Source organism: Colletotrichum gloeosporioides, assembly GCF_011800055.1.
Source record: "Colletotrichum gloeosporioides strain Lc1 chromosome Unknown consensus_36, whole genome shotgun sequence".
Lineage (NCBI taxonomy): Eukaryota > Fungi > Ascomycota > Sordariomycetes > Glomerellales > Glomerellaceae > Colletotrichum > Colletotrichum gloeosporioides.
The window spans coordinates 707,108-734,028 of NW_025544681.1; the positions used below are offsets into that span (position 1 = coordinate 707,108).

General features: G+C 56.3%; 7 protein-coding genes across 7 annotated transcripts; 3 read left to right on the forward strand and 4 right to left on the reverse strand.

Moving 5' to 3' along the window:
• Window positions 1-53: 53 nt before the first annotated feature.
• GCG54_00006110 (uncharacterized protein) lies at window positions 54-642 on the reverse strand (the record flags this gene model as incomplete). The annotated part of the gene is made up of 3 exons (XM_045406124.1): window positions 54-89; window positions 143-437; window positions 491-642. The coding sequence occupies 3 exons, from the start codon at window positions 640-642 to the stop codon at window positions 54-56; spliced, it is 483 nt and encodes a 160-aa protein (XP_045265507.1).
• Window positions 643-1,153: 511 nt separating this feature from the next.
• On the reverse strand, window positions 1,154-5,807 carry GCG54_00006111 (Sister chromatid cohesion protein pds5; the record flags this gene model as incomplete). The annotated part of the gene is made up of 3 exons (XM_045406125.1): window positions 1,154-1,888; window positions 1,936-5,406; window positions 5,463-5,807. The coding sequence occupies 3 exons, from the start codon at window positions 5,805-5,807 to the stop codon at window positions 1,154-1,156; spliced, it is 4,551 nt and encodes a 1,516-aa protein (XP_045265508.1).
• Window positions 5,808-8,309: 2,502 nt separating this feature from the next.
• Window positions 8,310-10,505, forward strand: GCG54_00006112 (uncharacterized protein; the record flags this gene model as incomplete). Its single annotated transcript, XM_045406126.1, has 4 exons — window positions 8,310-8,319; window positions 8,382-8,573; window positions 8,632-8,983; window positions 9,017-10,505. 4 exons carry the CDS (start codon window positions 8,310-8,312, stop codon window positions 10,503-10,505), a joined length of 2,043 nt encoding a protein of 680 aa, XP_045265509.1.
• A 609-nt stretch (window positions 10,506-11,114) lies between these two features.
• On the reverse strand, window positions 11,115-15,469 carry GCG54_00006113 (putative D-xylulose kinase A; the record flags this gene model as incomplete). The annotated part of the gene is made up of 6 exons (XM_045406127.1): window positions 11,115-12,320; window positions 12,381-12,823; window positions 12,895-12,944; window positions 13,856-14,369; window positions 14,437-15,221; window positions 15,291-15,469. The coding sequence occupies 6 exons, from the start codon at window positions 15,467-15,469 to the stop codon at window positions 11,115-11,117; spliced, it is 3,177 nt and encodes a 1,058-aa protein (XP_045265510.1).
• A 2,021-nt stretch (window positions 15,470-17,490) lies between these two features.
• Window positions 17,491-18,693, forward strand: GCG54_00006114 (NAD-dependent protein deacetylase 2; the record flags this gene model as incomplete). The annotated part of the gene is made up of 1 exon (XM_045406128.1): window positions 17,491-18,693. One exon carries the CDS (start codon window positions 17,491-17,493, stop codon window positions 18,691-18,693), a length of 1,203 nt encoding a protein of 400 aa, XP_045265511.1.
• Window positions 18,694-18,732: 39 nt separating this feature from the next.
• On the reverse strand, window positions 18,733-19,408 carry GCG54_00006115 (uncharacterized protein; the record flags this gene model as incomplete). The annotated part of the gene is made up of 2 exons (XM_045406129.1): window positions 18,733-18,899; window positions 18,952-19,408. The coding sequence occupies 2 exons, from the start codon at window positions 19,406-19,408 to the stop codon at window positions 18,733-18,735; spliced, it is 624 nt and encodes a 207-aa protein (XP_045265512.1).
• Window positions 19,409-19,790: 382 nt separating this feature from the next.
• GCG54_00006116 (Separin) lies at window positions 19,791-26,287 on the forward strand (the record flags this gene model as incomplete). The annotated part of the gene is made up of 2 exons (XM_045406130.1): window positions 19,791-22,954; window positions 23,005-26,287. 2 exons carry the CDS (start codon window positions 19,791-19,793, stop codon window positions 26,285-26,287), a joined length of 6,447 nt encoding a protein of 2,148 aa, XP_045265513.1.
• Window positions 26,288-26,921: the final 634 nt, after the last annotated feature.

A 26,921-nucleotide genomic window follows, 5' to 3' on the forward strand; every position in this document is an offset into this window, starting at 1 on the left:
CAATAGTCCCAAGGCTCCTCGGCGGCCACCGTGGTCCGTCTCATAGCCTCCTCTCATGACGAGAGAGGCTGCCTCACAGCAGCCACATACTACCCAACGAGTCAGCCACCCGGTCTCCCGCCGAATCACAGGCGAAACTCACAGGAATAATCTGCACCCTCTCAAGATCCCAGACCCCGCTCGTAGCATAAACATCGTTCTCGATGATAACCTTTACATCTTCTGGGCTCTCCCCGGTATACACAACCACGCTGCCCCGGAAACAGGCCTCCGTGGCGTCTTCGTTCGGGTGTTTCTCAAACAATGCCCCAAGAGCCCGTAAGCCCAACTCTCGATTCACGTTGACCCTTTGCCCGAGGGAGTTGGGAAGCAACACATTACCTCCGGCAACTAGCCTTCCAGACTCGATGAGGGGCTTGATTCCTTCGTAATGCTGGCTTTCCGGGCGTCAGCAGCGCCAGGAGGTGGCCAGGCAGACGACATATATTACCCCTTGACCTGCTTGCGGACTTGCAGCACGTTGGGCTTATCTGGCATTATGCAAAGAAACTCCTTTGGGGCCCGTGTAGCCATCGTTCTGGCACCGGCACCAAGCGACATTCTGGCAGTGCGCTGGGCAAAGTTCAATGTCCTCGAATACATGATGAAAGGCGAACGGCTGGGCAGTTGGATAATTGTAGAGACCTAGCCAACGACACGACGCTCGCTTGGCTCGTTCATTTAAGGACACTTCGTAGTGTATGGCATCATTCTGTAATTGACTCCTTGTTAGTCGGGATGACAGACCCGACACTCGGAGGACCGGTCCCGGGCGTTGGTGGGACCCTGGTGGCCATACACATCCGAATCGGGCAGGCACGCTTACACCGTTTGCAACGGCACAGAGGGGGACGGCTGATCGCATAGTCTAAGCCACTGACACTCACTCAAGCACTGATTGCGACACAAACCACGATGAACACACGATTAAGGGGTATATTGACCGCTCAAACGGAAGCACATGAACGATATATATAAGCTACCAACTCGCAATTGCAGCGCACCAGCCGTGCACTCAAACACCCGACCGCCAGAGGAATATCCACCCCGCAAGAAAGCCCAAAGCTACACAAACCTAAGAAACTGAACCGCAAAACTTTTTCCATGCACCAAGCTATTCGTCGTCATCAACGTCCATCGATTCTTGAGCGGGCCTTCCCCGTGTGCTGCGCGCCGATATTCTGGTTGCCGTTTTGGGAGCGGCCTTCTCCTTTGGTGCGGGACGGGCCGGCAGCTTCGTCTTTGCGGCTGCCTTGGAAGCTGCCGCTGATCGGCCCTTGCGTCCGTTGGACTTGGGCGGAGGTGAGGCCTTCTCTTCTTCCTCGTCGTCGGCCTCTTCCTCTTCCTCTTTGTCTGACTTTGCAGCAGCTTCGTCAAGGTCTGATAACGGGGAATCTTCCCTATCTTCCTCCGCCTTGCCACTCGTCTCCTTGACCGGCTCGTCCTCCTCTTCGTCGTCGCCCTTCGGAACGTCTGAGAGGGCAGATGAGTCACCGTCCTTATCCGAGTCCTCGGACTCCGATGCGGAACCCTCCGCCTCTGGCGTTGGTGCGCCCTCAATGTACTCCCACGACTGTACGCCATCCCACATCTCCTTGTCATCATCAGACGAGTCGCGCTCGGCATACTGGGAAGTCTTTGTGGCTCTTCCACTACGCCTCCGGTTCTCCTCGGGTATGTCAGAACCTGGGCGCTTCTTGATCTTCGCGGGCTTCTTGGGAGCGGCCTGTTTCTTGACCTTGGGAGGCTTTGGCTGCTTGGGTGGCCTGGGCTCCTTGACCTTAGCAATCTGCCTAGACTTCTTCGCCGCCGGTTGACGATCTCCCCTCTCGTCCATGGACTTGCGCTTCTGCATGGCTGTCAGCATGATACTGGAAAGTCAAAGTGATTTCATACCTTCTTCCTATCGATGGACTTGAAGAGATCGTCAAGTTTCTCGTCAATTTCCACAGGGAGGAACTGCTTCTCGGCAATCTCTTGGGCGACCTGGTGCGAGGGCAGAGCGGTGTAAAGACCGACAGGGAGACCGACCTTGGTCGGGAACGCCTGGAAACTCCAGTTCTTCCTCTCTTGCCATTTTCTGATGACGGCCTGAGCCAGGTCGCTGATGATTTGCAGGTTCTCGCTCTCATCGGGATGGATGGCGTCACGAGTTTGCTTCACTCTTTCAGCATACTTGAAGATCAGACCCAGGTTACCCTCGGTCGCCACGTTCGAAACGTAGTATAGGATGTAGCGGCCGTGGTCAGCCAGATCGCTGGCATAAGATGCTCGGTCCTCCTCGCTGGCCTCTGCAAGGTTAGGTAGTCTGTTGAAGTCGGGGTGATGTGCCAGCAAAGAAATAAGTCTGGCCATGATGGCCTCCATGGGACGCTGCTCAGACGTCTCCAACGCGCGCACACGGGAGCGAATCCAGGTCTCGATACGCTGCTTCAAGTCGGAGTTGGGCTCGAACGCTGTGAGGAAAATGATCGTATAGAATCGCACGCGAAGTTTGCCTCGGGCCAAGTACTTTTGGAGCTTCTCGATGAAGCCCTTCCGAACCTGGAGCTCAGGATCTTGGGCGGTGAAGGCCAAATGATCGAAGTCGGCGCATGTCAACAGGTCATCGAAGTGCTTGATGGTGCATAGCTTCAACAGAAGCTGAGCAGCAAGTAGGCGAAGCCTTGACTTGTGGTGCTCTGGTGTATCCTTCGTCTTGCAGAGCTCTCCCCTCTTGACAACCAAGGTCTTGAGCAGCTTAAAGACCGGAGGCGCCTTTTCCTGGGCCTCTTCGGCCTTCTGCATGCTACGCAGGCGGTTGACGAGGATGTGCAAGGACAAGCACTTTGCCTGCAGTTCCTCGTCCATGTCGGCATCCTCGACCCACTTAGGGTCCTTGTCAGAAGCATCCCCTCGAACTTGCAGCAGGATTTGCTGGACCGTCATGTTGAGAATATCGTCATCGGCATCTAGGGTAATCTTGGGTGCCTGGAGCTCCAGCTGCGCGACAGCCTGCAACTTGTTTAGGAAGTGAGGCGAGCCGTACTTCCAGTCCTCCATGACCTTCTGCAACAGACCTGTAGCGCTGACAAGTCCCTTCTCGTCCCCCTTGGCGAGGAGAATCTTGATGGCGTACTTGGCACACTTGACCGGTCGGCCGTACAGAGCATAGCTCACCAGAGCTTGCGAGAACTTGCGGTCTTGCGGAATCTCTTCCGGGTACTTCTTTGAGTAAGACGCGCAAGCCTTGAGAGTGTCTACCACTATCGAATCGTTCTCGCTGGTCTCGGTCGGTGCCTGGTCGATCAAACCCTTGCACAGTCCCCCAACGTGAGTCTTGAACAGCTCAGGGTTGCGCTGTGAAATCTCATTGAGGATCTCGTGAGAGACGGTGCCGTAGCCGTCCTTGTCGTTTCTTGAGTAGTCAAGAATAGTCGCAAGATGGCTGCGGTTGAACAGCAAGCAAGCCGATCGGTAAAGGAGAGGAAGCAGCGTGTCCAGAACGGCCGCCGATTGGCTAGCGTTCATACGCTTCACGAGCTCCTTGATAGCTTGTCGCACCGTTTTGTAATCACTCTCGGAGCTGACTGAGTACTTGACAAGCTGGTATGCGCGTCGGTCGTTCTGGTTAGCGAACTTTTGAAGGTCTGTCTTCACCTTGAATGAATCCGGGAAGAATTGTGTGATGTACGCCACTGTACGCTCCAGGTTCGCCGTCTTCTTCGGGCGGTTGTCGTCCATCACACCGCCATTGTAAAGCTCGCACTGCTTGACGAAAGTCTCCAGGACCTGTGCAAACTGAGGCTGTCGACCCTGCATGGCAAAGAAGGCCTTCTTGGCGGCCGAATCTAGCGACTGCGTCAGAAGCAGAAGCCTCTCTGCGCGGATCCGATCCTGTTCGGCAACGCCCGCGTTCTGTTGGCTCTGGCTTGATGACGCTCTGGTGCTCTTCGGAGTCTTGATGGGCGGGTAGTTCAACGGGATCAGACATTCAAAAAGGACGCGATCAAGCAAGATATTGAGCTCGAGATCGTTGGCGTAAAATGCATTGAAGATGCGTGTAGGGATTCCAGAGAGGGCTGCAACAACAGCCTCTTGTCCAGCAGCCAACTCGCCAGAGCCGACAGCCCAGAGCTTCGCCAACAGAGTCATTGCGTCAACTCGAACAGCATTACGCTTGTCACGGCAGCGGTCTGCGAGACTGTTGAGGACGGACCCATCCTTATCCACGCCTCCAGGTGCTCCAAGCTTGGTAACGAAGTCGCGGAAGCTGAAGAGCTCCATGACCTTGACAGCAGCCAGTCGAACCTTTTCATCGCCGTCATTGAGCTTCTCACCGAGATACTTTACCAACTCGGATTGCTCCTCGCGGCTGAGGCCAATGCCACCGGCCGAAGTAGCCAAAATGTAGCCAACCGCGTTGGTCCAAGCAGCTCGAATCGCCGCCGTCTTGTCGTTTCTTCTGCCCAAAAAATGGTGGTACGCGGTCGCGTGAGTTTGGGCAAACGACTGAGGCGAAAGTGGCGTTGTGAGAACGCTATCGGAAACTTGGCTGGGCGCCTCATCGGCCAGGCGCAGCGGGGGATACTGAGCAGGATCCAAAACGGGGAGAGGTGGTGGGCCAGCAGCGCCAAGTCCAGAAATCATGTCTCCGAGAGTTTCCGTAGCCAGTTGTCGCAAATCGACGTTGTCGGCCGAGAGCTCAGCCTCAACCTGAGGAATAACGTTTTGCAAGACAGATGGACAGGCGCGCCAGAGTTCCCTAATCAGGAAGTGAGCTTTTCTGAGCTCCTTAAGTTCCGAATCCGTCGGGCCTCTGGGAGCATCCTCATCGTCCTCTTCGTCGTGCTTTCCTACTGTCTTTGCTGCAAAACGCGAGGCATCAAGGATGACATCGCTGAAGTACTGGCTGACGTAGTGCACCATTTTCTCGGTGCAGACGTTGCAGATTTCCTTCGCCATGATGTAGGCTGGTGGTTCGTCTTTGGGCAACAAAGTGGACTGGTTGCCGTTCTGCTCGCCGCGATCCGTACGGCTCTGGAGTCCACCCGGAGGTGCCGCTCTAAGGAATTGGGCCATGATGACCTCGATAACCTTGGGGTTCATGCCGGAGGCCTCGTCGACAAGGGCGATCAACATTTCTGTCATGGTATTACCGACTTCCTTGGAAACGCCCTCTTCCGAGCTGGAGCCTCCCGAGACACCGTCGAAAAATACAGAAAAAAGACGGAGAAGCATCTCATCGGCACCATCGACATCGTTGATGAGAAGAATACTCTTTACTTCGGTAAGTGCAGTCAGCACGGCCTTGTGCTGGCTGTGGTAGGGATGAGCCTGGTCGCTCAATGACGGAAAGATATGGGATACGAGGAGATTAAAGAACATCTACAAGATCAATCGTTAGACTGGGCAGAGAATACACAACATTCTAGGGGACTGACCTTGGTCTGGTCTGCGGTGAAGGGCGCGTCGGGGGCGCACAGGCGGAGGATTTCCGAGATGCACACTGCAGTATACGCCTTCACACCCTTGTCTTTATGCGCCAATAAATTGCGTTGGCCCAAGGCGTGGGAGACATCATTAAGAGATTCGACATTGACGGCATCCTGGTCGATGCTGCTCAACTCCTCGTAGAGAGCCTGCAAGCGGTTGAGCAGCTCTGTGGTGGGTATGGGCTTTCCGGGTCTCCACGTCAATTCCTCGTCGAATTGAAGGCTCACGAGCTCTTCGCCCTGCTCCTCCTCGACCTCCTCCTGAGGTTCATCGCGACCGCGACGAGGCGCCATCTCGCGAGGTATGCAGAGGGCGCTCGGCGGGTGATGTGGTGTGCGGAAGCGGGGAAGACGATTATCGAGAGTGTGTTCGGTCGACGGAACGTGTCAAGAGTCGATGATGCGCGCACAGGTTAAGTCATGGATGAAAAAGTTGCGCGTCGCAGGTATCGATGAAGAGCGAAGCGACCAAAACAAGCGCGCCGAATTACAGACCAATTGCGTGGTGGCGACGAGAGGTGGGTGGAAGCTCGAGGGGCGTTGAGTGTTGCGACGAAAATGGATGGAAGGGTCGAGTCGTGTTACGCGCCTGCGCCTGCAGTTCATCGGGTTTCGCGTGCTTACCTGAGCTGAGCAGGAGCTGGGGAGGTAAGGTAGGTGGTACCTCAAGGTCGACTCAACGGGAGTGGGACCTGCCTCAGCAGGAGCAAGCAGGAGCTGCACCTGCACCTTCCCTTGTCGTGGCGTGTGGCCTGGCCCGGGCGCGACGTGAAAGTGGGACTTCCCCTGTCATGCCTCGGGCCCGGCGTGGCTGGTGCAGCACAAGTCGCAGGCAGCTGTGAGTGTAATCGCGACGGAGCTCACCGTTCCACGCTCAACCTCCTGTCTCCACTTCTCGGGCACTCAAGCCTCTGCTGTCATCAACCTCACCTCCTCCATTTGTGGCAGCGCAAGTGCATTCTTCCTTGTGGGTAAGAGGAAATTTCCCGGACACTTCAAGCTTATCGTACAAATAAATTTCATTGGGTTCTCTTCCTCGGGTTTCGAATTGAATTGCTCCTTGAGATGAAAGGTGCTGGTGTCGAGTGATTGTCAATTAGCAGAAGGAGTGTGATGCCTCATGGATCATCTTCTGTCACAAGGAGAATTTTCTCTGAAGAACGCAGCCGTTCTTCCTTCGGCCGGCCCCGTCTCATCGATCTGGTCGACGCAAAAATCGAGGTGAATTTGATTTCACCTACAATACCACCTTCTGGCCGACATTTTGAGAAGGTATACAGTGAACCCTTTTGATGGTCACCCAATAACTTCAGTTCCGTAGATGGGGGCATTGGTAAAACATTGCGAGCAATCTACTTGTTTTCTTCCAATCGAAGCGTGATGGCGCCTCGGATAGACTTTCATTCTGTCAAGTCAGAGTTCCGTTGAAAATAATTACCATGGAGAAGTGACTCAGATCGTGAAGTTGACAGTCATAAAGTTTGAAACTGAGCTGAAGAAGACCGGAGGCTACCTCTGCTATCTATCGTTTTTTTCCTACCTGGGAGTCATCAAATACCTCGAGGCAAGCTACGGATTTGACAAGTGCAATCAGTCATGTGCGGTAGGTTGGGGAGCAGGTCGCCGAAGGTCCAGTTAGCCCGTTGCACCGTGGTTGCTGGGCACCCTGCCCTTCTGATATCGTAGACCGACCCAGGTGAGTAAGTAGACAGGCGAGCTGGCTGGATGAGTATTCGATCAAGACTTCTCTAGCGTGAGGCGCCCTCTTCTTGTCCTGCCGCTTCTTGTGCTTCTGCTCGCCCACGTGGCTCGCTACCCTCCCTCGACCGCCCACCCGCCTTTCACCTTTTCCTTCTCCCGTCGCGATCCCACAAAACCAAACCCTTCTCTTCTTCTTCCACCCACCACGACAGCTTCGCGCAAACGTTCGACAACTTTCGTTCGCCTCTGAAGGTATGCGAATATCTTCCTGGGAGATCACAAAAATCCTCTTCCTCCTCATCCCATCTAACTAACTTTCACCAGCACTTTGCGCCTCTTTCGTTCATCTCTTTTCCAACACTCATTCTACAGTCCAGTCTCAAGGTACGTCGACAAGATCTTCAATCTCACGATCTCTCCCGCTTCTCTCTCTACCCTCACAATCAACCCTTGGGACAGCTTCTCAGCCTCGAAACCCCCTTCACCTGAGAGCTCCTCATCCTCACGATTTCTCCCATACCCAAATTATCCCCGGCCCTCAGAAGCAGATCTACCTCATTCTTTCCCTCCACTCAATCAAGCACCTCGTCTCCTCAAAATCCCCCTTTGCCCCCTCTCTTCCCATACCATCCTTCTTTGTGGCAGACTAGTCTGAGCAAGAGATGAAAATTCACCCCCTCCTCGCGCCTTCCGTCTTCAATCTGTCTCCCAGAAGCGAGCGCACAAGTTTTTTTCTTTTTTCTTTTCACCTTTATTGACGCGCCTCTCCCCACTTCCTCTTTCTCACCTTCTTCCTCTCACCAACACCTTCACTCTTCCATCACCATCTCAACTTTCTTTTCCCCTCACCACCCACTCACCACCCCGTCTCTCATCCAGACTCCCACGTTCTCTAGAACAGAAGCTGTGAGTATCGCCAACTTTGCCGCATTACTTTTGCTTCTCCTTCTCCCTATCGCTCTCTATTCTCCGCCGATCTCAGCCTTTGGAGGTCTCACTTCACAAACTCACTTCCTTCGATCCATCAACAATCAACTAACAAAAAAAACAGACAGTCATTCATTACAAACATCAATCGCCAGCAGCATCTTCAGGATGATGGAAAGTAAGTTCTTTCAAAAAAAAATTCACAATGTCTTTTTTCTCGCATTCTGACCACCTGACCAGACGGCAAGCATCGTCACAGCGGCTACTATGCTGAGGACGAGCTCTTGGAGATCAACGATGGCTCCATCACGCGCTCCACCAAGTGGAAGGACGACTGGGCTGCTTACCACAAGTCGACTTTCTGCTTCCTGGCCTACGTCTTCCTGATGGGCCTCTGCGTTCTTTCGGCCGTCATTGGCATTTCCTACGTCGGTAAGTTCATCCTCAGCCCGATTCAAGTTTCGCTCAGCTTCTCTAACACTTGAGCCAGCCATCCGCAACGAGATCCAGAGCAAGAACGCTGCCAACCAGGCCCAGGCCGCTGCCATTGTCCCCCGCTTCCCTGTCATGAACTTCCACGCCGGATCCTACAATGGCACCCACTACTCGCTCAACCACACCCTCACCGCTATTTCTACCGGTATCTCGACTGATGTCTTGACCTCAACTGCTGTACACTGCCCCGAGGAGACCGAGACTACCACTCAGCCCGCCAACATGACTTCCGTGGAGTCCACGACCACCATCAAGAAGACCCGCACCCAGACTCGCACTCACGAGCAGTCTCAGGGTACCACCGTGTCTTCTGCCTTGGGCGTCACCGGCACCCAGTCTGCTACCCAGTAAGCTCTGTCCTCCACTCTCATCATTCGCAGTCTTCTAAGATTCTTCCTCAGGACCGTCGACGTCATCACCGAGGTCATCACCACCTCTGTGACCAAGACAGCGGTCCAGACTGCCTCTGCTTCCTCTATGAGCGTCTCTGAGTCCACCTCTCAGTCCACTTCTGAGAAGTCCAGCATCTTCAGCTCTCAGGTCCAGAAGCCTTCCGTCGAGGTCTCTTCCGTCCTGGTTACCAAGACCCAGACCGCCGTTGTGACTTCCGTGAAGAAGGTTACTTCCACGATTGAGGAAGCTGTGGTCACCACCACTTACACGCCCACTTCCATTCTCGTCTCGACTGTCTATGTCACCTCGGAGCCCCTCACCACCTCTACCCAGGAGGCCCAGTGCTCCATGGACGACCACACCGTCTACGTCACCGTCACTAAGACCGCTGAGCCCAGCTCCTCAGCTTCTTCCTCTTCTTCTTCCCTGACCCTGACCAAGACCAAGAGTGTCTCCCCCCCTCCTTCATCTGTCTCTGCCTCCAAGGCCACCGACACCGTTCTGATCACCTACACCGTCACCATTGACAGCTTCAAGCCTACCAGCACGAGCTCGTCTTCCGGCGCTGTCAGTGAGACTACTACGTCCGTCACCTCTGAGGCCAAGAAGACCTCCACGGTGGTCGTGAGACACACCAAGACAATCTTCGAGACCGTTGTCGACGGCACTACTGTCGCTTACAGCACCACCGTCTCCTCTGCCCTTCCCCACGCCGCCTCTTCCGAGGTCAGCCAGGGCACTGGTGACGTGACGACGACAGTCACTGACATTGTCACCGAGACTCACCGCGCATCTGCTTCCTCTGATGCCACCACTGTGACCTCTCTTGTTGTCCCCCCCTTCAGCTCCACCTCTACCGTGAAGAAGACCAAGTCCATTGAGACCACGATCGTCCTCACGGATCGCGCCACTCAGACTGTCACCGTCGGCGGAATGGAAACTGTCACCGTCTACCCCACGCTGTCCCCCGTCCTCAATACCACATCCTCTTCCATCGAGGTCGTCACCGAGGTCGACATCAGCACCCTCACCGTCACCGTCTCAGGCGAGGTCCAGACCTCCACGGTCGGCGTCCCCAAGAACGCTACCGCCACCCTCACCCTGAGCAAGACGGACGCGGTTACGACCGCCCTTTCCACCATCACGGGCGTGTCCAACACCACCACCCTGACCATCCCCACCCCGGAGGTCACCATCAACACCACGGTCTACATCACCGGCTCTCCTGTGAAGTACACCAAGACCGAGGGTGTTGAGCTGCCCCCCTACCCCACGGGCGCCAACGGCACCATTTCTACTCAGCCGGCTGGCCCTGCCAAGCCCAGCCAGCCCGCCACCACCACTGCTCCCGTCTTCTCCTCTGCTGAGAAGCGCGCCGAGCCAGGTGTGGTCTTTGGTGCCGCCCTCGACCGCACTCAGATGAACTGCCAGACTTGCCTGGTCGTGTTCGTCCTGGCCCTGCTGGTCCTCTTCTAATCGTTCACTTCTCCTGCTTTTTCTTTTTCTTGTCATCACTCTCTCATTCTCGCAATGCACTGCACGCCGGACCGGAACCCTTCACGGGATCCAGTCACACTGCCTTGCCTGCCCGCAATGCCGATGACAAAAGAACACAAAAAGCACTTTTACTTTCACACTGTTGCACTGCACAACAGCACGAACGTTATGGAAAGGAATGATTGACGCAATGATGATGAATTGATACCCCCAACAAAAGGATTTGGGAACCCAGGTTTATGAGAACAGAAAGGAAACAATCGGGCTTTGTATGGTGTGCAATGGACTTGGTCAAAGGGGATTCATTTGGGAAACCACGACAGGAAACTTCTTGGTCTTTTGGCCATCTAGGGTAGTTTGGTTGAGGTAGTCTGGTGGATTTGATTTGGCTTCAGGACCGTTTGCTCAATACAAGACGTTTAGCTATTACTTGCCTCTCTCTCTGTCTCTCTCTGTCTCTCTCTCGTGATGTCTTCACATGTGTGCGTTTCTTCTCAACGCGCGCCCCATAATGATCAAATCGCTTGCAATCATTCGACCCCACCATCTAAAAATCTATCATAACTCTATCATTCCATCAAATCGCTTCTAGTTGTGCGCAACCTTCAGAATCCGTTGCTCCATCTCCTCGAACGCTCCCACGATCGGCTGGTACTTCTGGAACACCCCGTCCTTGAACCCGTCGTCGACCTTCTGGATCGCTCCCTCCTCCTTCCACCGCTTGCCGATGAGCTCGTCGAAGCTCTCCCCCTCGCTCCTCTCCAGCGCCCACACCGCCTTGTACGCTCCGCCGAGCGCGCACGCGTTGCCGCCGACGTCGAGCTTGTACACCCCGTCGCACCCGCCGAGCACGTCGCCCATCACCCTCGCGATCGCCGGGTTAAGCGAGCCGCCGCCGACTAGGTAGATCCGTCGCGGCTGCGCGGGGAGGCCGTCCTTGGGGCTGTGCACGAGGTTCTGGCTGCGCAGCCGCATCGACAGCGCCTGGCTCTCGACGATGATGCGCGGGTCCGTCTCCTTGCTCCACTGCGCGGCGGCCTCCTCGAGCGAGCTGCCGTCCTGGTTGGCCGTGTACCGCCACGTGCCGGCCTTGATGTTGGGCACGATCTCGGGGAGGTCAAAGTAGAGCCCCAGCTTCGCCTTGTCGTCGGCCGAGCGGACGTCGAGCGGCGGGGTGTCGAGGACGGCCTTGTTGAAGCTGGCCCAGGGGTCGCCGCCGTCGGGCTTGGGGAGGGCGTCGCGCACGCTCTCGCGCGCGAGGCCGCCGTTCTTGTAGCACAGCATGAACATGTACTGGCCCGGCGTGCAGGGGTGGTTGAAGAAGTGGTACGCGGCGTCAGGCTTGTAGACGGGGGTGACCATGAGGAAGGTGGACGAGGTGCCGAGAGAGACGATGGCGTCCATCGGGCGCAGGGGCAGGGCGAGGATGGTGGCCGGGTTGTCGCCGGTGAAAGGGGCGACCTGGCAGTCCCTGCTGAAGCCGTAGCGCTGGACAAAGTAGCCCGCGATGGAGCCCATGGAGCCGCCGCCGTCGTGGCGCGGCTCGCCGAGCTTGGAGCGCAGGTCCGCGACGCCGGACTTGCCGCCGGCGGTGAGCTCGAGGAGGGGCTCGCTCCAGCTGCCGGCGGAGATGTCCCAGAGGTTCATGCCGCAGACGTCGGAAATGTCGATGGGCGCGACGGTGCCGAGGAGGACGGAGGCGAGGAACGAGGAGACGAGGGAGACGCGGGAGGTGGCGGCGTACATGTCGGGGAGCTTCTGGCGAAGACGCATGATTTGGGTGCCGGTGAAGCGCTGCGTTTGGTCAGTGTCTATCACGTCAATGCGGTGAGAGGGAGGGAGAGGGGGTCATACGTGGTGAGCGGCGCTGCCTGTGACTTCGGCGAGTCGCTGTGCCGTCTCGAACTGGGCGTCGAACTTGTCGCACTGCGATTGCGTGCTGTGATCTTGCCAGTTTGGGGCGTACGGGTGCGAGAAGGCCGCCTTGAGCTGCTCAACAAGGGGTTTGTCGGCCTTGAGCCCGCCCAGGAGCTTCTCGGCATCGTGGCTCCAGTAGGTGCTGCCGTGCTGCTGACACGAACCGCTGATGCCCTTGATGCGATCCATGGGGGTTTTCTTGCTGAGGCGATCGAGAACGAGGTCGATTGCCTCGAGGAACATGGCGACGGGGGCATAGACCTCGCCCTCGGCCTCATTCGTCAGAACACCCTTCTTCAGGCCATACTGCTTGCCGAAATCAGCATCGAAGTCGACCTTGGCCTCGGAGACGACTGTGAGGTCAGACTGGACAACGATGGCTGTTCGGTCGTCAGCATCGTGAGTCGGATGATGATGGTGGAGTGAGACGGCAATTGATGCATGAACTGACCCTTGAGCTGTTGGGTTGATAGATCGAACCCGAGATACAGGGGACCGGCACTCATGACGACGGCAGACGGGACGATCGTACACTCTTTTGGGTATCAAAATTTGTCTAATCTGATGCAATTCAAATCACACAAAAGTCTGGGAGACAGGAAAGGGTGAAAAACACGATGCAACACGGATATTTGGGAAAGTTGACCGCTGCCCACCACCTTACATCACTCTACGTGGGGAGTGGACATGGAGGGGCAGCTCGGGACAGGTTGCACGGTATCAGCCTTGTGGCAATTCAGGCTAAAACCGGATTGGCCAATCGTAGATTTTGTACCTCCTTGCGACGCATATGCGCACCAATGACATCTCGATGGCTTGGCAAAAAGCCAAGACAGCCTTGTCCCCCGGCTCGGGGGTCGGGGGCAGCTTAACCCGCGTGATATGCGCACCTTAGATTTCAGATCGCAGTCCCCGCATGCCGGCCCATGGATTGATAGGTCGGGATGAAGCGAGTTGCTAGGTTGCGGGAGTGGGCAGAGTGTGTGCCGGCGGCACAGCGCGAGACACGGCTGTATGCAAGGTGACAGGCTAAGACAATTGATTCTGTTATTGGCAAGGAGAGACACAAGCTCTCCGGATGACGGGCCTAAATGCTGGCCTTTTGCTAACCCCCCTGAACGCCGCCCAGATGCATCGCATACTTGAGAGGACCCTCCCAGCATGCTCTTCTAAAACATCCCCTATATGCCACAAAAAAAAAAAAAAAAAAGGGAAAAAAAAAGACGGGGGCTATTCCACGCTTCCGGATAGTGTAAGGGAACCAAGGGTATCTCATCGTGAATGGCAAGCTCATCCTCCCGAATGTACAACTAGGGACGTCGGCCGTTTAGTGGTGCTTGTGGTGGCCGTTGCCGTTGGCGTCGGTGGTCTCCTCCTCGGGCTTGTCCATGTTGGCCTCGCCGGGGATGAACTCGTCAAACTTGGGCGCGATCTCAGCCTCCTTCGGGACGTAGCGGACCTTGATCCTCCGAACTCCACGCACGCTAGAGCCGACTTGGGTGCGGACGGTCTCCTCGACGGCGCGGACGTGCTCGACCGTCCAGGCTCCCGGGACAGCCAGTTCAATGTCCACGAGGTAGTTCTGGCCAGACTTGACACCGGAGATGTCCCTGAGTTCGACCTCGTGGCCCTCGGTAACATCAGACAGGCTCCTGAGTGTGTGCTTCTCGACCGATTCCTTGACCTCGTCATCGATGCTACGGTCGGCCAGTTCGTACAGAGCGGACAAGGTGTTCTCCGCGCCAGCCTTGATGACCAGGAGAGAAATCATGAGGCCACCGACAGGGTCCAACCAGGCAGCATCCCTGAAAAAGTTTGCGCCGAGAATAGCAAGCAGTGTAACGATTCCAGTCCAGCTGTCGACACGGTGGTGAACGGCGTTGGAGGCAAGGACAGATGACTTTCGTTCGACGGCGACTTTCATTGCTGCAAAATCTTTGTTAGACACATTGCTTCTGTTTGCTCGCTCTACAGGGGTTTGGGTGACACCTACTTGCTTGGTACAACCACTCCTTGATCGCCACGGTGCCGAGAGCCAACCAGGCCGCGTGCAGGCTGGGGCCAGAGTGGTCGTGGTGATGGCTGTGGCCGTGGGAGTGAGCGTGGGCGATGGCCTCAGCGGCCGCCGCCGGATCCAGGAAGAGGTGGGCGTGGAGAGTCAGCAAGCTGCTCCAGCACATGAACAGGCCGCCGCCCAAAAGCATGCTGGAGACCCCCAAAGAACCCAAGCTCTCGATCTTGCCGAAGCCAGTGGGGAAGCCAGCGGTAGGGGGCTTCAGACTCCAGGAGACGGTGGCCAGCGTCAGGATGTCAGAGGCCAGATCAGTCAGACTGTGCCAGGCGTCAGCGACCATTGCCTGGGAGCCGAAAGCGTAGCCGCCGGCACCCTTTGCAATGGCCATGCCGAGGTTGGAGTAGAGGCCGATGCGGGTGATGCGGACGCCGGCATCGTTCTTGTTGCTCGAGGTCAGGTAGACGTTGTCGTGACCGTGGTGGTGGTGATGGTGGCCATGGCCGTGGGAGTGGCCGCCGGAGCTGTGTCGTGTCTGAGTCTGCATGACGGTGGTGGGAGGTGCGGTGGTGGTGGTGGTGGTTGTAGTTGTAGAAGACATGATTGCGGTCTGTGTGAGGATGGGGAAAGAAGTACTGGTAGTGGCCGGTAACCTTGAGCGCAAGCGGAGGCGGGCGGCGTTGGGGGTTAAGTAAGGATCGCAGGGAGAGGCGGCCGGGCTGGATGTTTGATAGACGCGCACGCGGCGCAGGTTTGGGAGATGTGGCCTAAAGGGGGTACCGGTAACAAAATCGAGGCAAGATGAACGGAGGAGGGCGTGTACGGCGGAGGCAGACGGCCCTGCGGCGCGTCCAGGCCCAGATCGCATTCCCATCCCAATGCCCATCCCCATGCTTCTTTTGCGCGTCCCTGTGCCGGTGCCAGTGGAAGCTCCAGACCGGGACGTCACACTCACACTCAGCCCGGATAGGCGGCGGAGCAGACCCGTCGGCGGGCGCTTGGACGGGGGAGACATGTAGGTACGGTACGGCAAGGTACGGTAAGGGTACGCGAGGCACAAGTGACAAGGCACGAGGCTAGAGGCCGGGAGTACCAGGAATAGGATGGGGGGAGGGGACGAATGATGGGATGGCTAATTGCAAGCAGCGGCGGCAGCAGGCAAGGGACGCGTACATGACAAGCAGCCCAGTACGGATCGAATAGAGGGGAGCGCGGCGACGGGAGTGGTGGGAGTGATTTGGATGGTGGTGTACGGAGCCAGAGGTACTGGGTAAGGTAGGTAAGGCAAGGTACGGAGGGGAGGGGGGAAGGGAAGCCGAAGGCGAGGGAGAAGGTTGCGGGAAGGCCTCGGCGTGAGAGGTAAGGTAAGGTACGGTACGGTGGTGGACTTGGGGCTAGGCTGTGCAGCGGAAGAGAGCGAGAGGATGTGGGAGGAAAGTGACACGGCAGGGTTTGATGTTGAGAGTTGTCGTTGATGTTGCTGCCGTTGACAGTCATGCATGAGGTACGGTGCAGTCAGGGCAGGTCAAGGTCGGATCAGTTCAGTTCAGTCCGGCCACGGCGGGTGTTCGATCTGATGTCCCCGACTCTCTCGGGCTGCAGTCGCTTGGCCTCGCCGCGGTCGCAGTGTGCAGAAGTGGATGCAGTGCGGGTTGCAGGGCGACAACACAGGGCAATGGGCAGAAAGAGGCAGGGCAGGGCCGGCTCGGCGGGATAGGATGGGATGGGATCCATGGGATGGGACCTATGGGATGGGTCGCTGATGCTAACCTAAGCTAAAGATGGCATCCGTTCCTGACGAGGATGGGGTCTGTAACCGTACTCTGTAAGGTAGGTAGTGTACATCGTAGCGGTATCCGTAAGTAGACCACAAGACGGGAAAGGCGATGATAGAGTGGATGCGGCATGGCATGGCCCTGGCCAGTTGAATTGGATTGATTGATTTGCTGCTATGCCTGTCCCTAATTACAGTTGTACACGTTACCGCCGCATACAAAGTAAAGTACAGTACTGGGCAACGTAACGACTCAAGCTCACCAATGGAAGTGTGTGCAAATTTCTTCCAAACCAAAACTTGCGTTTTGGCCCCGGCACCGGGGTTTGGGATGGGGGGGAGAAGCTTGAATTTTCTTTTACAACTGGCCCTGCACCTCCTGCAGCGGCCCTGGGCAACTGGCGACGACATGCGTCAGCAGCACCCACTATTGACAACGGAGCCCGGCGGGATGCTGCAATTAGCCATTGGGATCTCCAGCTGCGCGAACCAACTCTGGTTAAAGCGGATGAAGCGTACGCAACTCAAACAGACGGACGGAACCAACCCTCCAGGAGCCTCAAGCCATCACCTCCGGCCTGCCGAAAGAGGATGCCGGACAACTGTAGAGGCACATGAGGTGACAGCCGGACGCATGCTATCGGACAGGCAGGTGACAGACAGCCCCTGAACACGCAGATAGCTGCTGTCCTAGCTCTGAGTTGCCAGTCGCCAATGTGAAGGGTGCCAAGTTGCCAATGAATACCCTCTCCATTGCAACGGAATCTCTCTGATTTGCTGCAGGGCGCCTCACATGGTCCGTGCCAAGGCCTCTACCACAGCGCAGTGTCTAGGTAATCACCTTCACAACACCTCGGGCAAGCCACACCAGCTTTGTCATCGTGTGGGGTGACAGCGGGCCCCCTTGAGGCTGGGACCCCCGAATCATGACGAATCGACGAGTGACGATAGAGATGAGATCGCCCCTTGGACTCAACATGAGATGAGCCCGTCGCAACGCTTCCGTTTACCAATACACGCGTCTGACACCCGCCCTCAAAATTCTCCTCCCGTCCCTTGTTTGCTGCTATTCTTAAACCCACCCCCAGGCATATCACGTCCACATCACAACCCTCTCTTCCTTTAATTCAACCCCTTTCTGGTCTCCTCCTTCCTCTCACAGCCTCAGCCTCCACGTCGCCCGGCGCCATCCCACCTCGCGATCCATCTCCTCCCACATTCCGGCAGCCTTACGCAACACCCCACCACAAAGCCTCGCCCCGATGCGCAAACCTCTTATGCGCATTCCCTACACGGAACTCTTGGCTCCTCCCACAGTCCGTCCAAGCAACGCAAACTCCATCCCTGGTGCTGTCGCGGCCCTCCAGAACTTTTTCACAGCTCCTCCGCCACAGGGGCTGCCGAGGTCAACCGTAGTCTTGACTGGGGCGGGCCTCTCCGTCTCCAGCGGCCTCGCCGACTACAGAGGGGTCAATGGCACATATCGCGTGAATAAGACCTACCGTCCCATCTACTACCACGAGTTTCTCTCCAATCACGAAGCACGCAAGAGGTACTGGGCAAGAAGTTTCTTGGGATGGACGTCACTTCACAAGGCGTCCCCGAATCAGGGCCACTATGCCATCCGTGATCTTGGCCAGCTCGGTCTTATACGCAGTGTCGTCACTCAGAACGTCGACTCGTTCCACTCAAAAGCTCATCCTGACATTCCAACTTTAGAGTTACACGGTTATCTGCGGTCCACTGTCTGTGTTACTTGCAGGAACGAATACCCCAGGGACACCTTCCAGGATGAGCTAGCGAGGCTCAACCCGGCTTGGGCGACCTTCCTCGCCGAAGCCTTGGCTTCCGGGGCTCTCGATACAGAGAATCCCGCGGAACGCAGGGCCAAGGGCATCCGGACCAATCCTGACGGAGACGTCGACTTGCCCGGCGCTCCTTACACCACCTTCCGATATCCTGCGTGTCCGCATTGCCTGGCGCACCCACCCTCTACCCCCGAGGGTGCCAGGCACGTCGTCGAGGTCGACCATGACGGTGCCTGGCACTCCTCCAGCTCTGCGGGCATCCTTAAGCCTGCGGTCGTCATGTTTGGCGAAAGCATCCCCCATGAGGTAAAGACGGCGGCGGAGGAGGCCATCGACGGGGCTGGCAAGCTGTTGATCCTCGGTACTTCGCTAGCCACGTACTCTGCATGGCGGCTGGCCAAGCGGGCTCTTGATCGCGGCATGCCCATCGCAATCATCAACACGGGAGGAGTCCGAGGAGAGGAGCATATCGCCGCGGTCCCGGACCCGGATCCGACAGGGGCACATGGAGTCCGGACCGAAGTATCCACCGACGTCGTCCTTCCGGCACTAGTCGACCAGCTTCAGAAGCTCTCGGCGAACGGTGCCTCCGCTCCCGCGGGAGGCGTAGCAGCCTTCAGGGAGAATCATGGTGTCTTCAAAGACATGCTTTCATAAGCCGCAAGATGTACAATCAAAAACGTCTCCGTTATGAATCTAGAAGAAGCTCGACATGCCTCGTGCCGGTGGCTTCGCAGCCTCAGAGACCCCTGTGGAATGCGATTTGGCTTCCTTTTCGGGCTTGCTCTTCACGCTCTCTGTCTGCCGTGACTTTTCCTGCTTCTTCTGTCGTGACACGTCTTCTCGTTCAATCTCTCTCAGCACTGGTCGAGTTCGTCAGCATTCGTGTAGTATTCTCCGAGACAGTTCACGTACTCTCTTCCCACTCCAACTCCTTCTGAGGGTCGCCCGTGCCAAGTGCCTCTTCCACATCAACCTTCTCGCCGCGTTGAATCTTCTCCACGACCTCTTTCAAGACCCCGATGCGGACGTCAGCTTGGCGTGAGAAAGCTTCGAACGACTGCTTGCTCGACAGCATATTAATCGACATGGAACCGATCAAGAGAAAGATGACAATGTAGAAGGTTGCCGGGTTCCATTCCTTCTTCTTCTTCGACTTGACCCGCTTGATGGACGGGTCTCCGGGGAGCTGCGGTTCGCGACGAAATGGTTTCGGGACCAGGCCCTTCCAGAAGTCGGACTGCGCAACCGTCGGCAGGGAGCTTGACTGCCGCGCATGGAAGTAGACGGCTCGAGGGGCGGCATGCGCAATGGATGCGCTGCGTAGGCATGGAGCCGCGGCAATTAGCCGTTGTGTGGCAATTCGAGACATGTCGGCGGAGGAGCAATCAGAAAGATGGGTTAAAGGAAAGATCGATGCCCGCAGTGTGCTTTCGTCTCGTCTTGGAAGTTGGAAGTAAAAAAAGTTCCGGACCTGCAGTTGAAGGCCCAAATAGTCCGTGCACTGGCAGCTTCCTCCGCACGGACCAAACCGGACGGCGGTTGCCCCGGACAACGCCCCGGGGCATTGTTTAGCGAGATCTGCCAGACTGACAACTGCATTGCACCCTTTGTGGATTTGCCATGAAGTCACACATCCAAATTGTTTCTCGAACAACAGCCTTTCGCTCTTTTGGCCTACCCCTGGTCGTGCTTTACGAATGAAGCTCGAGATTTCATGACGACATGCTTAGGACCAAAACGTATACGATTCGATGACTTCCCTACAAAGCAAAGTAGACGCCGTCAAGGCGGCGGCAACATCAACCGCGACATGCACATCAGCAACCTCCGTGTTGCTCAAAGAACTTCTTGCGACCGAGACCGAAACATCGTCGACAACAACAAAGACGACGGCACGAAATGCAAAGTCGACAACAACCGCAAGAGGCAAGACCACAGGAGCGGCACGAACCGCTGCCAGCAAGAAGGAGGAATTGAGCCCAAAGGAAAAGGCAGCACTCGCGGCGCACATCGTCAACGTCGCGCTCAAGTCGCTCACCGAAGCTTCGAAGCCCGCACCGGTGGCCACACCCTCGACACCATGCCGACGACAGAACTCGGGCGAGGACCTTAGGAAGACCCCGAGCGGACGACATCTAAGACGATCAAACTCATTGCCGATGACGCCCATGCAACCGCGTTCGCTAAACCGGACATCGACCTCGCCCATGACTGCCGTGAAGCCGGCACCGAAACCGACAACTACGTCTACACCACCGACGACATGCCTCGCGACGGTCGAGTGTTTGAGGGCTTCCTTCGCCTGCCTGAGAGCACTGCACAGTTCTGGAGCCGTGCCGCTTCCTGAATTGCAGCTGGAGAACGGCATGTCTTCTTTCATTGCTAAGCTTGTCGGCCTGGGGCTCCAGGAACATGCGCTAAAGGAGTTGAATATCCTAAAACGAAGGCTCGATGCGCTGGGTACTTTACCTAAGACCAAGCCCAAGACAACCAAGGCAGCGGCCGCAGACACAAAAATCAAAGGACTTGCAGAGCTTTTGGACTTTGGTGATGCCAAATTTTCGGGCGCAACTCTGGGTGTCGTTATATCAACACAGATGCACATTTTGCGCCTGATATCTTTGGGCAAGAAAGCAGCCATCATCGAAGCAGCTAAGCCGTTCCTGACCTCCGCCTGCCCGACATCTCCCATGAATCTCCTCTTAGAATCCGCAAAAGAGTCTGCCCAAGCAAAAACGAAAGCGGCTCGGCAGTTGGATTTGCTCTCGCAGTTGCTTACCTCCCTGGCTCCTAGCGTCTCTAACAAGGACGACGACACAGCGAAGGACTCCCGGTTGAGCTGTTCTCCAGCCACCGCGTTGGAGTTTCAAGCAATTGCACTGGAGGCTCGCCTGCACTGGTGGCCCATGGCAGGCCACAAGGCCGACGTCAACAAGGACATCATGTCCCCGTTGTCGAGATGCATCACCTCGTTCATTCGCAGATCTCAATCAGACCTCGCCGGATCCTACCGCCGATCTCTCGATGTTTTTCAGCGCATCATGAAGATGGTTGACAGCCAACACCTGGAGCCAACTCTATCATCGAAATCGCCGCTCGCCATCATCTACCAGGCCTTGGGTACCGCAGCTCAGGCTGCTCGACTTTACAAAGACTCGGCCGACTGGATCTTGAAGATCAAGGAAACTTTGAACCCGGAGAGCGACTCAGCGGCGAAGTGCTGTGCTTATTCGGCGCAGCTCGTCGCTGTCTACGGCAAACAAGTGCCGCTTCCAGATCAGCAGCTTACAAAGGCCCTGGTCGAGGTCATCGACGCACTCCAGGGCATGCTCAAAGGCGATTCCACAGAGCTTGAGGAACTAATGACCAACCTGTCGGCCGCTCGAAGGTCTTCAGTGGGAATATTGTCAAGCAAGAAGCAAGAAGTTTCCGAAGAGATTGTCGATCTGCTTAACAAGCTGATTCTCCAGTTTCCGCGGTTCTCTGTTCGATGGCTCGGGAAAGCGCCAACAAGAGACTCAGCAGCCAAGGACCGTGTGCGCCACGAGCAGAGACGACAGATCCTTCTCAGCTCTGTCCCCCAAATCTTAGACTCGGCGTTCATGGTTGCGAAATCGCACATTGACAAGAACAAGATAAATTGGGAACTTCTCGATGGCCTTCTGCAAGAGTGCCTCATGTTGCTTGATTCTATGGGCGACATTAGCACTACCGGCGCAAAGACCAACGATGGCAACTCTGCGTACACCAAAATCTCCCATCTGTATTTCATGTTTTTCCACTGGTATCGGCGTAACAACGAAAGCAAGCCTGGTGACAAGACGCCTCTGCGGGCTCTTCGACGATCCGTTGATTGCGTCAAGGACAGGCCATCCGAGGAGAAGGAGAAGGCACAGACTACGGCAAAGCTCGAATATTTTGCGGATCTCTGCAAGCACGCGGGCCGCATTAACGATGCCCGAGATGCCCTCAAGCTCATCTGCACGAACATGGTCGAAGATGGTGTCCTGTCCGCTGTGGCCGCCTCCCTGTCGGAAAAGTCACCCGCGGTTGCCTGGGGCGCAAACGACAAGACAGAGGCCTTGTCACGGACGCTGGGTGCCATGGTCAAGCTCGACCAGTCTTGGAATGACTGGACCTTCTTCCTCGCAGATGTTGAGCGGGCGGCGGTCTTGGAGCGCATCATCCAACTCCTTCTATCTGACACATCGAACGAGACGAAATCGGATGATATCAAAGAGCCGGTTACTGAGGCTCTCTTGAGAATTTACTCCGTTGATCGCTTCCCTATTCGCCGACTTCGTACTTTGACGCAGCTTCTCACGATGGCCATTGGCGACCAGAACCAGTTTCAAGATCTCCGAGAGCAAACTGAGGCGGCCCTACAAGCATGCCGTTCGCAGGATCTTGCTGATGACAGCGGTTTGGCAAGCTATGTTGCGGACCTTGAGGCCTCCCTGGCATCAACGGTAGCACTTGTAGAATCTCACTCCGAGTGGCGCACAAGCGACTTCGAGTGCCCGATCAACGCTTGGCGTGTTATTGTGACCGAGTGCTCCTCCAAGGACGATATTCTCTCCAGAGTCAACGACGCCGAGGGACTTCTCAGACAGCTCAGTGCCATTGCCAACTTCGCCAGGCTCCGCGGCGAGGACGAGTTCCTGCTGTCGATTCTGACCCTATCAGCCAACCTCTCACAAAAGCTATCCGATTCGTCCACAGACTTGCTGGTCCAGTCACACAGCGATCTCGCAGATCAATATACCCACCTGGGCTACTCTGACAAGGCTGAGGAAATCCTCAAAAAAGCCCAGGAGTTTGTGCAGTCCTCGAGCAGTGATCCTGACCTCGCGGCCGTTAATCTTTTTGTATCTCTCACCGAACATCAACTGGCTAAGCAGAACTCTGCTGCCGCGTAAGTTGCCCATTTCTTTGTCGTATTGGTGCGATTCTAACAGGGTATAGTCAAAGGATGCTTCTCCAGGGCCAAGCCGCTTTTGAAAAGTCCTCGATTCGCAGAGGCTCCCGACAGCAGAGAAAGCTCCTGCTTGCCAGAGCCGCTTGCCTGTTTTCCCGTATCAAATGGGACCAAGGTGAATACCAGCATGCGCTGTTCCATGCGAAGACCAGCGTTCGTCTTTTGTACTCGGACTGGACGAAGCTGGAAGCTCGATGGCAAAGTGCACCGAAAGCAAGCTCGGCACAGGCGTCACGAGAAGGCTCTCCCGACACAGATGATAGCATCATCAAGGGCGATGCTTCTGCCCGAATCGACTTGTCCGATGGACCGGACAGCTGGGCACTCGCCTGCGGTCTCCTGACGGCTATGCTACATCTTTCGTCTGTCTACGCCCATCTGGGTATGTTCCAGGAGACGGTCTACTATGCAGAGAAGGCCCACCAAGTCGCCAACTCAACCAACGCCTCCATCTACAGAGCACAGGCAGCGAGCTGGATCGGCTCTGTATGGCTCAAGGCAAGCAAACTCGACAAGAGTCTGGGGTATCTGAACGAAGCGAGGCAGCTCATGGCCACGGCTGTTAAGCCCACACGTCAGGCTTTCCAGCTCGCCTGCGAGCTCAGTGCCTCTTTCGGAGAGATGAAAGATCACGAAAACGAACTGCTGCTCCTCGAGCTCGCAGAAGTCACCCTGGGAACCTTGAACACCAGCAATCAGGGTGCCATCACCGGAGTCAGCGCTGAGCAGGTTGTTCATAAGATGGCCAACCTCACGCTGAAGAGCGCTGCAGCGACAACGGCGACAACAGCCACTCGAAGAACACGAACGACCAAGACCGCCGCACCGGCAACGAAGAACGCCACTAAGACTACGACCAAGACAACTGCAGCGGTGAGAACTACGAAGCGCGCAGCAGCCCCGAAAGCGAAGACGGCTGCGCCATCCAAGGCTGTTGTCGTTGCGGACAAGGGTCAAACATCTGACTTGAAGGCATCCATGTTGATGTACAAGGCACTGGTCCACCTTAGCAAGGGCGACTGGGCAGGCGCATCGGCACTTCTTGAGGAAGCCAAACAGATGTCGACAAGTCTGCGGGAGTCTCTGCGTGTCCAGATTAGTGAAGCTACCTGTCTCATCGAGCAAGGCATCAAGCAGATGGAGGGCGACTCCGTCTTCTCCGTGGTCAAGGAGTCCACAATCTCCTACCCCTCGATCCATGCTGCCCCCGACAAGAATACCACGGAAAAGACATCACCGAGCGGTCCCTCTCCCCGGAAGCCTCAGAGCCGGGCTATTTCTGCGGAGCGCAAAGCATCCAAAGAAAACGTCGCCTTTGTGGAGACGTTGGAGCAAGCCCAGGCACAGCTGATGGAAGCTCAGGCGGCCGCTGCTATTTCTGGCAACGGACATCTGGTTCATCGCATCTCAGCGTTGCTTCAAAGCACAGGCATCTTCTTGTCGGCCGCATCTCAAGGTGCTCCTAAAAATATCGGCAACTTTGGATATGCTGCCTGCTCTGTTGAGTTTGCACGAAACTTGACATGGAAACGCGAGCGAAGCACTGTGGCCACGGAGCAGCTCAACCCCAGCTTTAGCGAGACTGGTTGGCCGTTGGCTCTTCAAGTTGAAGACGACAGGCGAGCAAGCATCATCACTGCCGACGACATGACGAGGTTCCAGCGTGACTATGTCGACATCATTCCCGAGGCGTGGAGCGTTTTCTCTGTCTCGCTTAGCGACAATCGCAAGGATCTGTGCATCACGAAGTTACAAGCCGGTCAGAGCCCATTCGTCCTCCGATTGCCATTGGAACGTGTGGCGTCCAGAGACGGCGAAGAAGAGCTGTTCGACTTCCAGCGTGGTCATGAAGAGCTCATGGATATCATTAAGGCCACCAACGACAGCTGCCACAATGCGGGCGACTACACTGGAAAGGGAGCGAAGGCGGCCTGGTGGGCCCAGCGAGAGGACCTCGACAACAGGTTCAAGGACCTTTTGGACAATGTCGAGCAGGTCTGGCTCGGCGGCTTCAAGGGCATCTTCTCTCAGCATCGCCACCGTCCCGAGCTCCTCGTCAAGTTCCAAAAGGCCTTTGCAAAGATTATGGACAAGCACCTGCCCTCTCGAAGGCAGGTGCGTGGCAAGAAGACCACGAAGGCTCCCAAGGTTGCCTTGGAGCCTCGCATTCTCGACTTGTTCATTGGCTTGGGAGACCCATCGACGACCTCGCCAGATAATGACATGGATGAGCCCCTTAACGACCTCCTCTACTTCGTCGTAGACATCCTCCAATTCCAAGGCGAGAGAAACGCTTACGACGAAATCGATTTCGACTCCATGGTTTTGGATACACTCGATGCTCTACAGGCCTACCACACCGCGGCCAAGACCTCGGAATCCGAGGAAGGAGCGCACAGCATCCTGATCCTCGACAAGGCGCTCCATGCCTTCCCTTGGGAGTCCCTCCCGTGCATGGAGGGACTGGCATACTCCCGTGTTCCCTCGCTCTCATGCCTTCGCCGATTGATTACGGAGCAGAGGGCTGCTGAGGGCACTCACGGCGTTGATCACCACACAGTGTCACCCACTGGGGGCACGTACATACTCAACCCGGGTTCAGACCTCAAGAACACCCTCGCCACCTTTGAGAAGCCCCTGAAGACCCTCGGCGACTCCTGGAAGGGCATAGTCTCGCGTTGCCCGACAGAGGACGAGTTTGAGGGCGCACTCAAGGGCTCGGACATTGTCCTCTACTTTGGCCACGGCAGCGGTGCGCAGTACATCCGCGGCAAGACCATTAGGAGGTTGGAGAAGTGCAAGGCGGCGGCGCTGCTCATGGGCTGTAGCTCGGCGTCGCTCCAGAACGTCGGCGAGTACGAGTGCCACGGTCCCGTGTGGAATTACATGCTCGCAGGGTGTCCCGCCGTCGTGGGCACCCTCTGGGACGTGACTGACAAGGACATCGACCGGTACGCGGGCCGATTATTCGAGGAGTGGGGTCTGATGAAGAAGGGAACGTTTGCTGATGATAGCAAGCCATCGACCAAGGGCAAGGACAAGGGCAAGGGCAAGGGCTTGTTCGCCGATAAAAAGGGCAAGGGCAGCAGCAGCAACAGCAAGAGAGGGGAGGAAGAAAGCCCGGAGCGCGAGGACGGCCGCGAGACGTCACTCGTCGAGGCCGTTGCTAAGGCTAGGGACGCCTGTCGGTTCAGGTACATAACAGCCGGCGCAGTGTGCGTGTACGGCATTCCCGTGTACATCAGCAGGGACAAGGCCAACGGCGCGTGAAGAGAGTGTATTACTTTAGATGGGCATCGGGCATGTTGGGGTTCTATTGAGCAAAGGGGTTTATTGTTTTTTTGCCTGTTGGTTTTAGCATTGCGTGGGAGTTGGACGGAAACTAGACATTCTGGGCTGGGGACTCAGGGGCTAGAAAGGAGGCGCGGGTGTAGATGCGTACAGCACGGGTCATGGGAACGCTTGATAATGAATGAAGAACAACGATATCATCAAAGTTTTTTTGCCTGGTCTCCTTGGTTCCCCAAGAGGTGGCTCCCTGGACCTGTTGTGCCATGGTGAGTCGTTGAAATGAGAGGGGTGTGATCTCTTGTCATAGTGCTTCGCGATATCGATCCCCGTCTGGTGCAGGACGGGGTGATGTTGTGTCTACACGGATGATGGGACCTCGAATAGGTCCGATTTTGGAGATTGGGCCGCGGGATATCCGCCATGTTTCCCCCGTCGTGCTATGCTGGCATGGGCACCCTCCGAGTGGTGTTGACGTTGCTCGCTGTCTTAATGGACAACTATATTCGGGCCCCAAGGCGCAACCGTGTGTTTTGGAGGGTCTAACATACGTCTGATGTTTCGAGGTTGGATCTTGGTCCATCGTGAGGCGGACATAGATCTGATTCTGGACGGC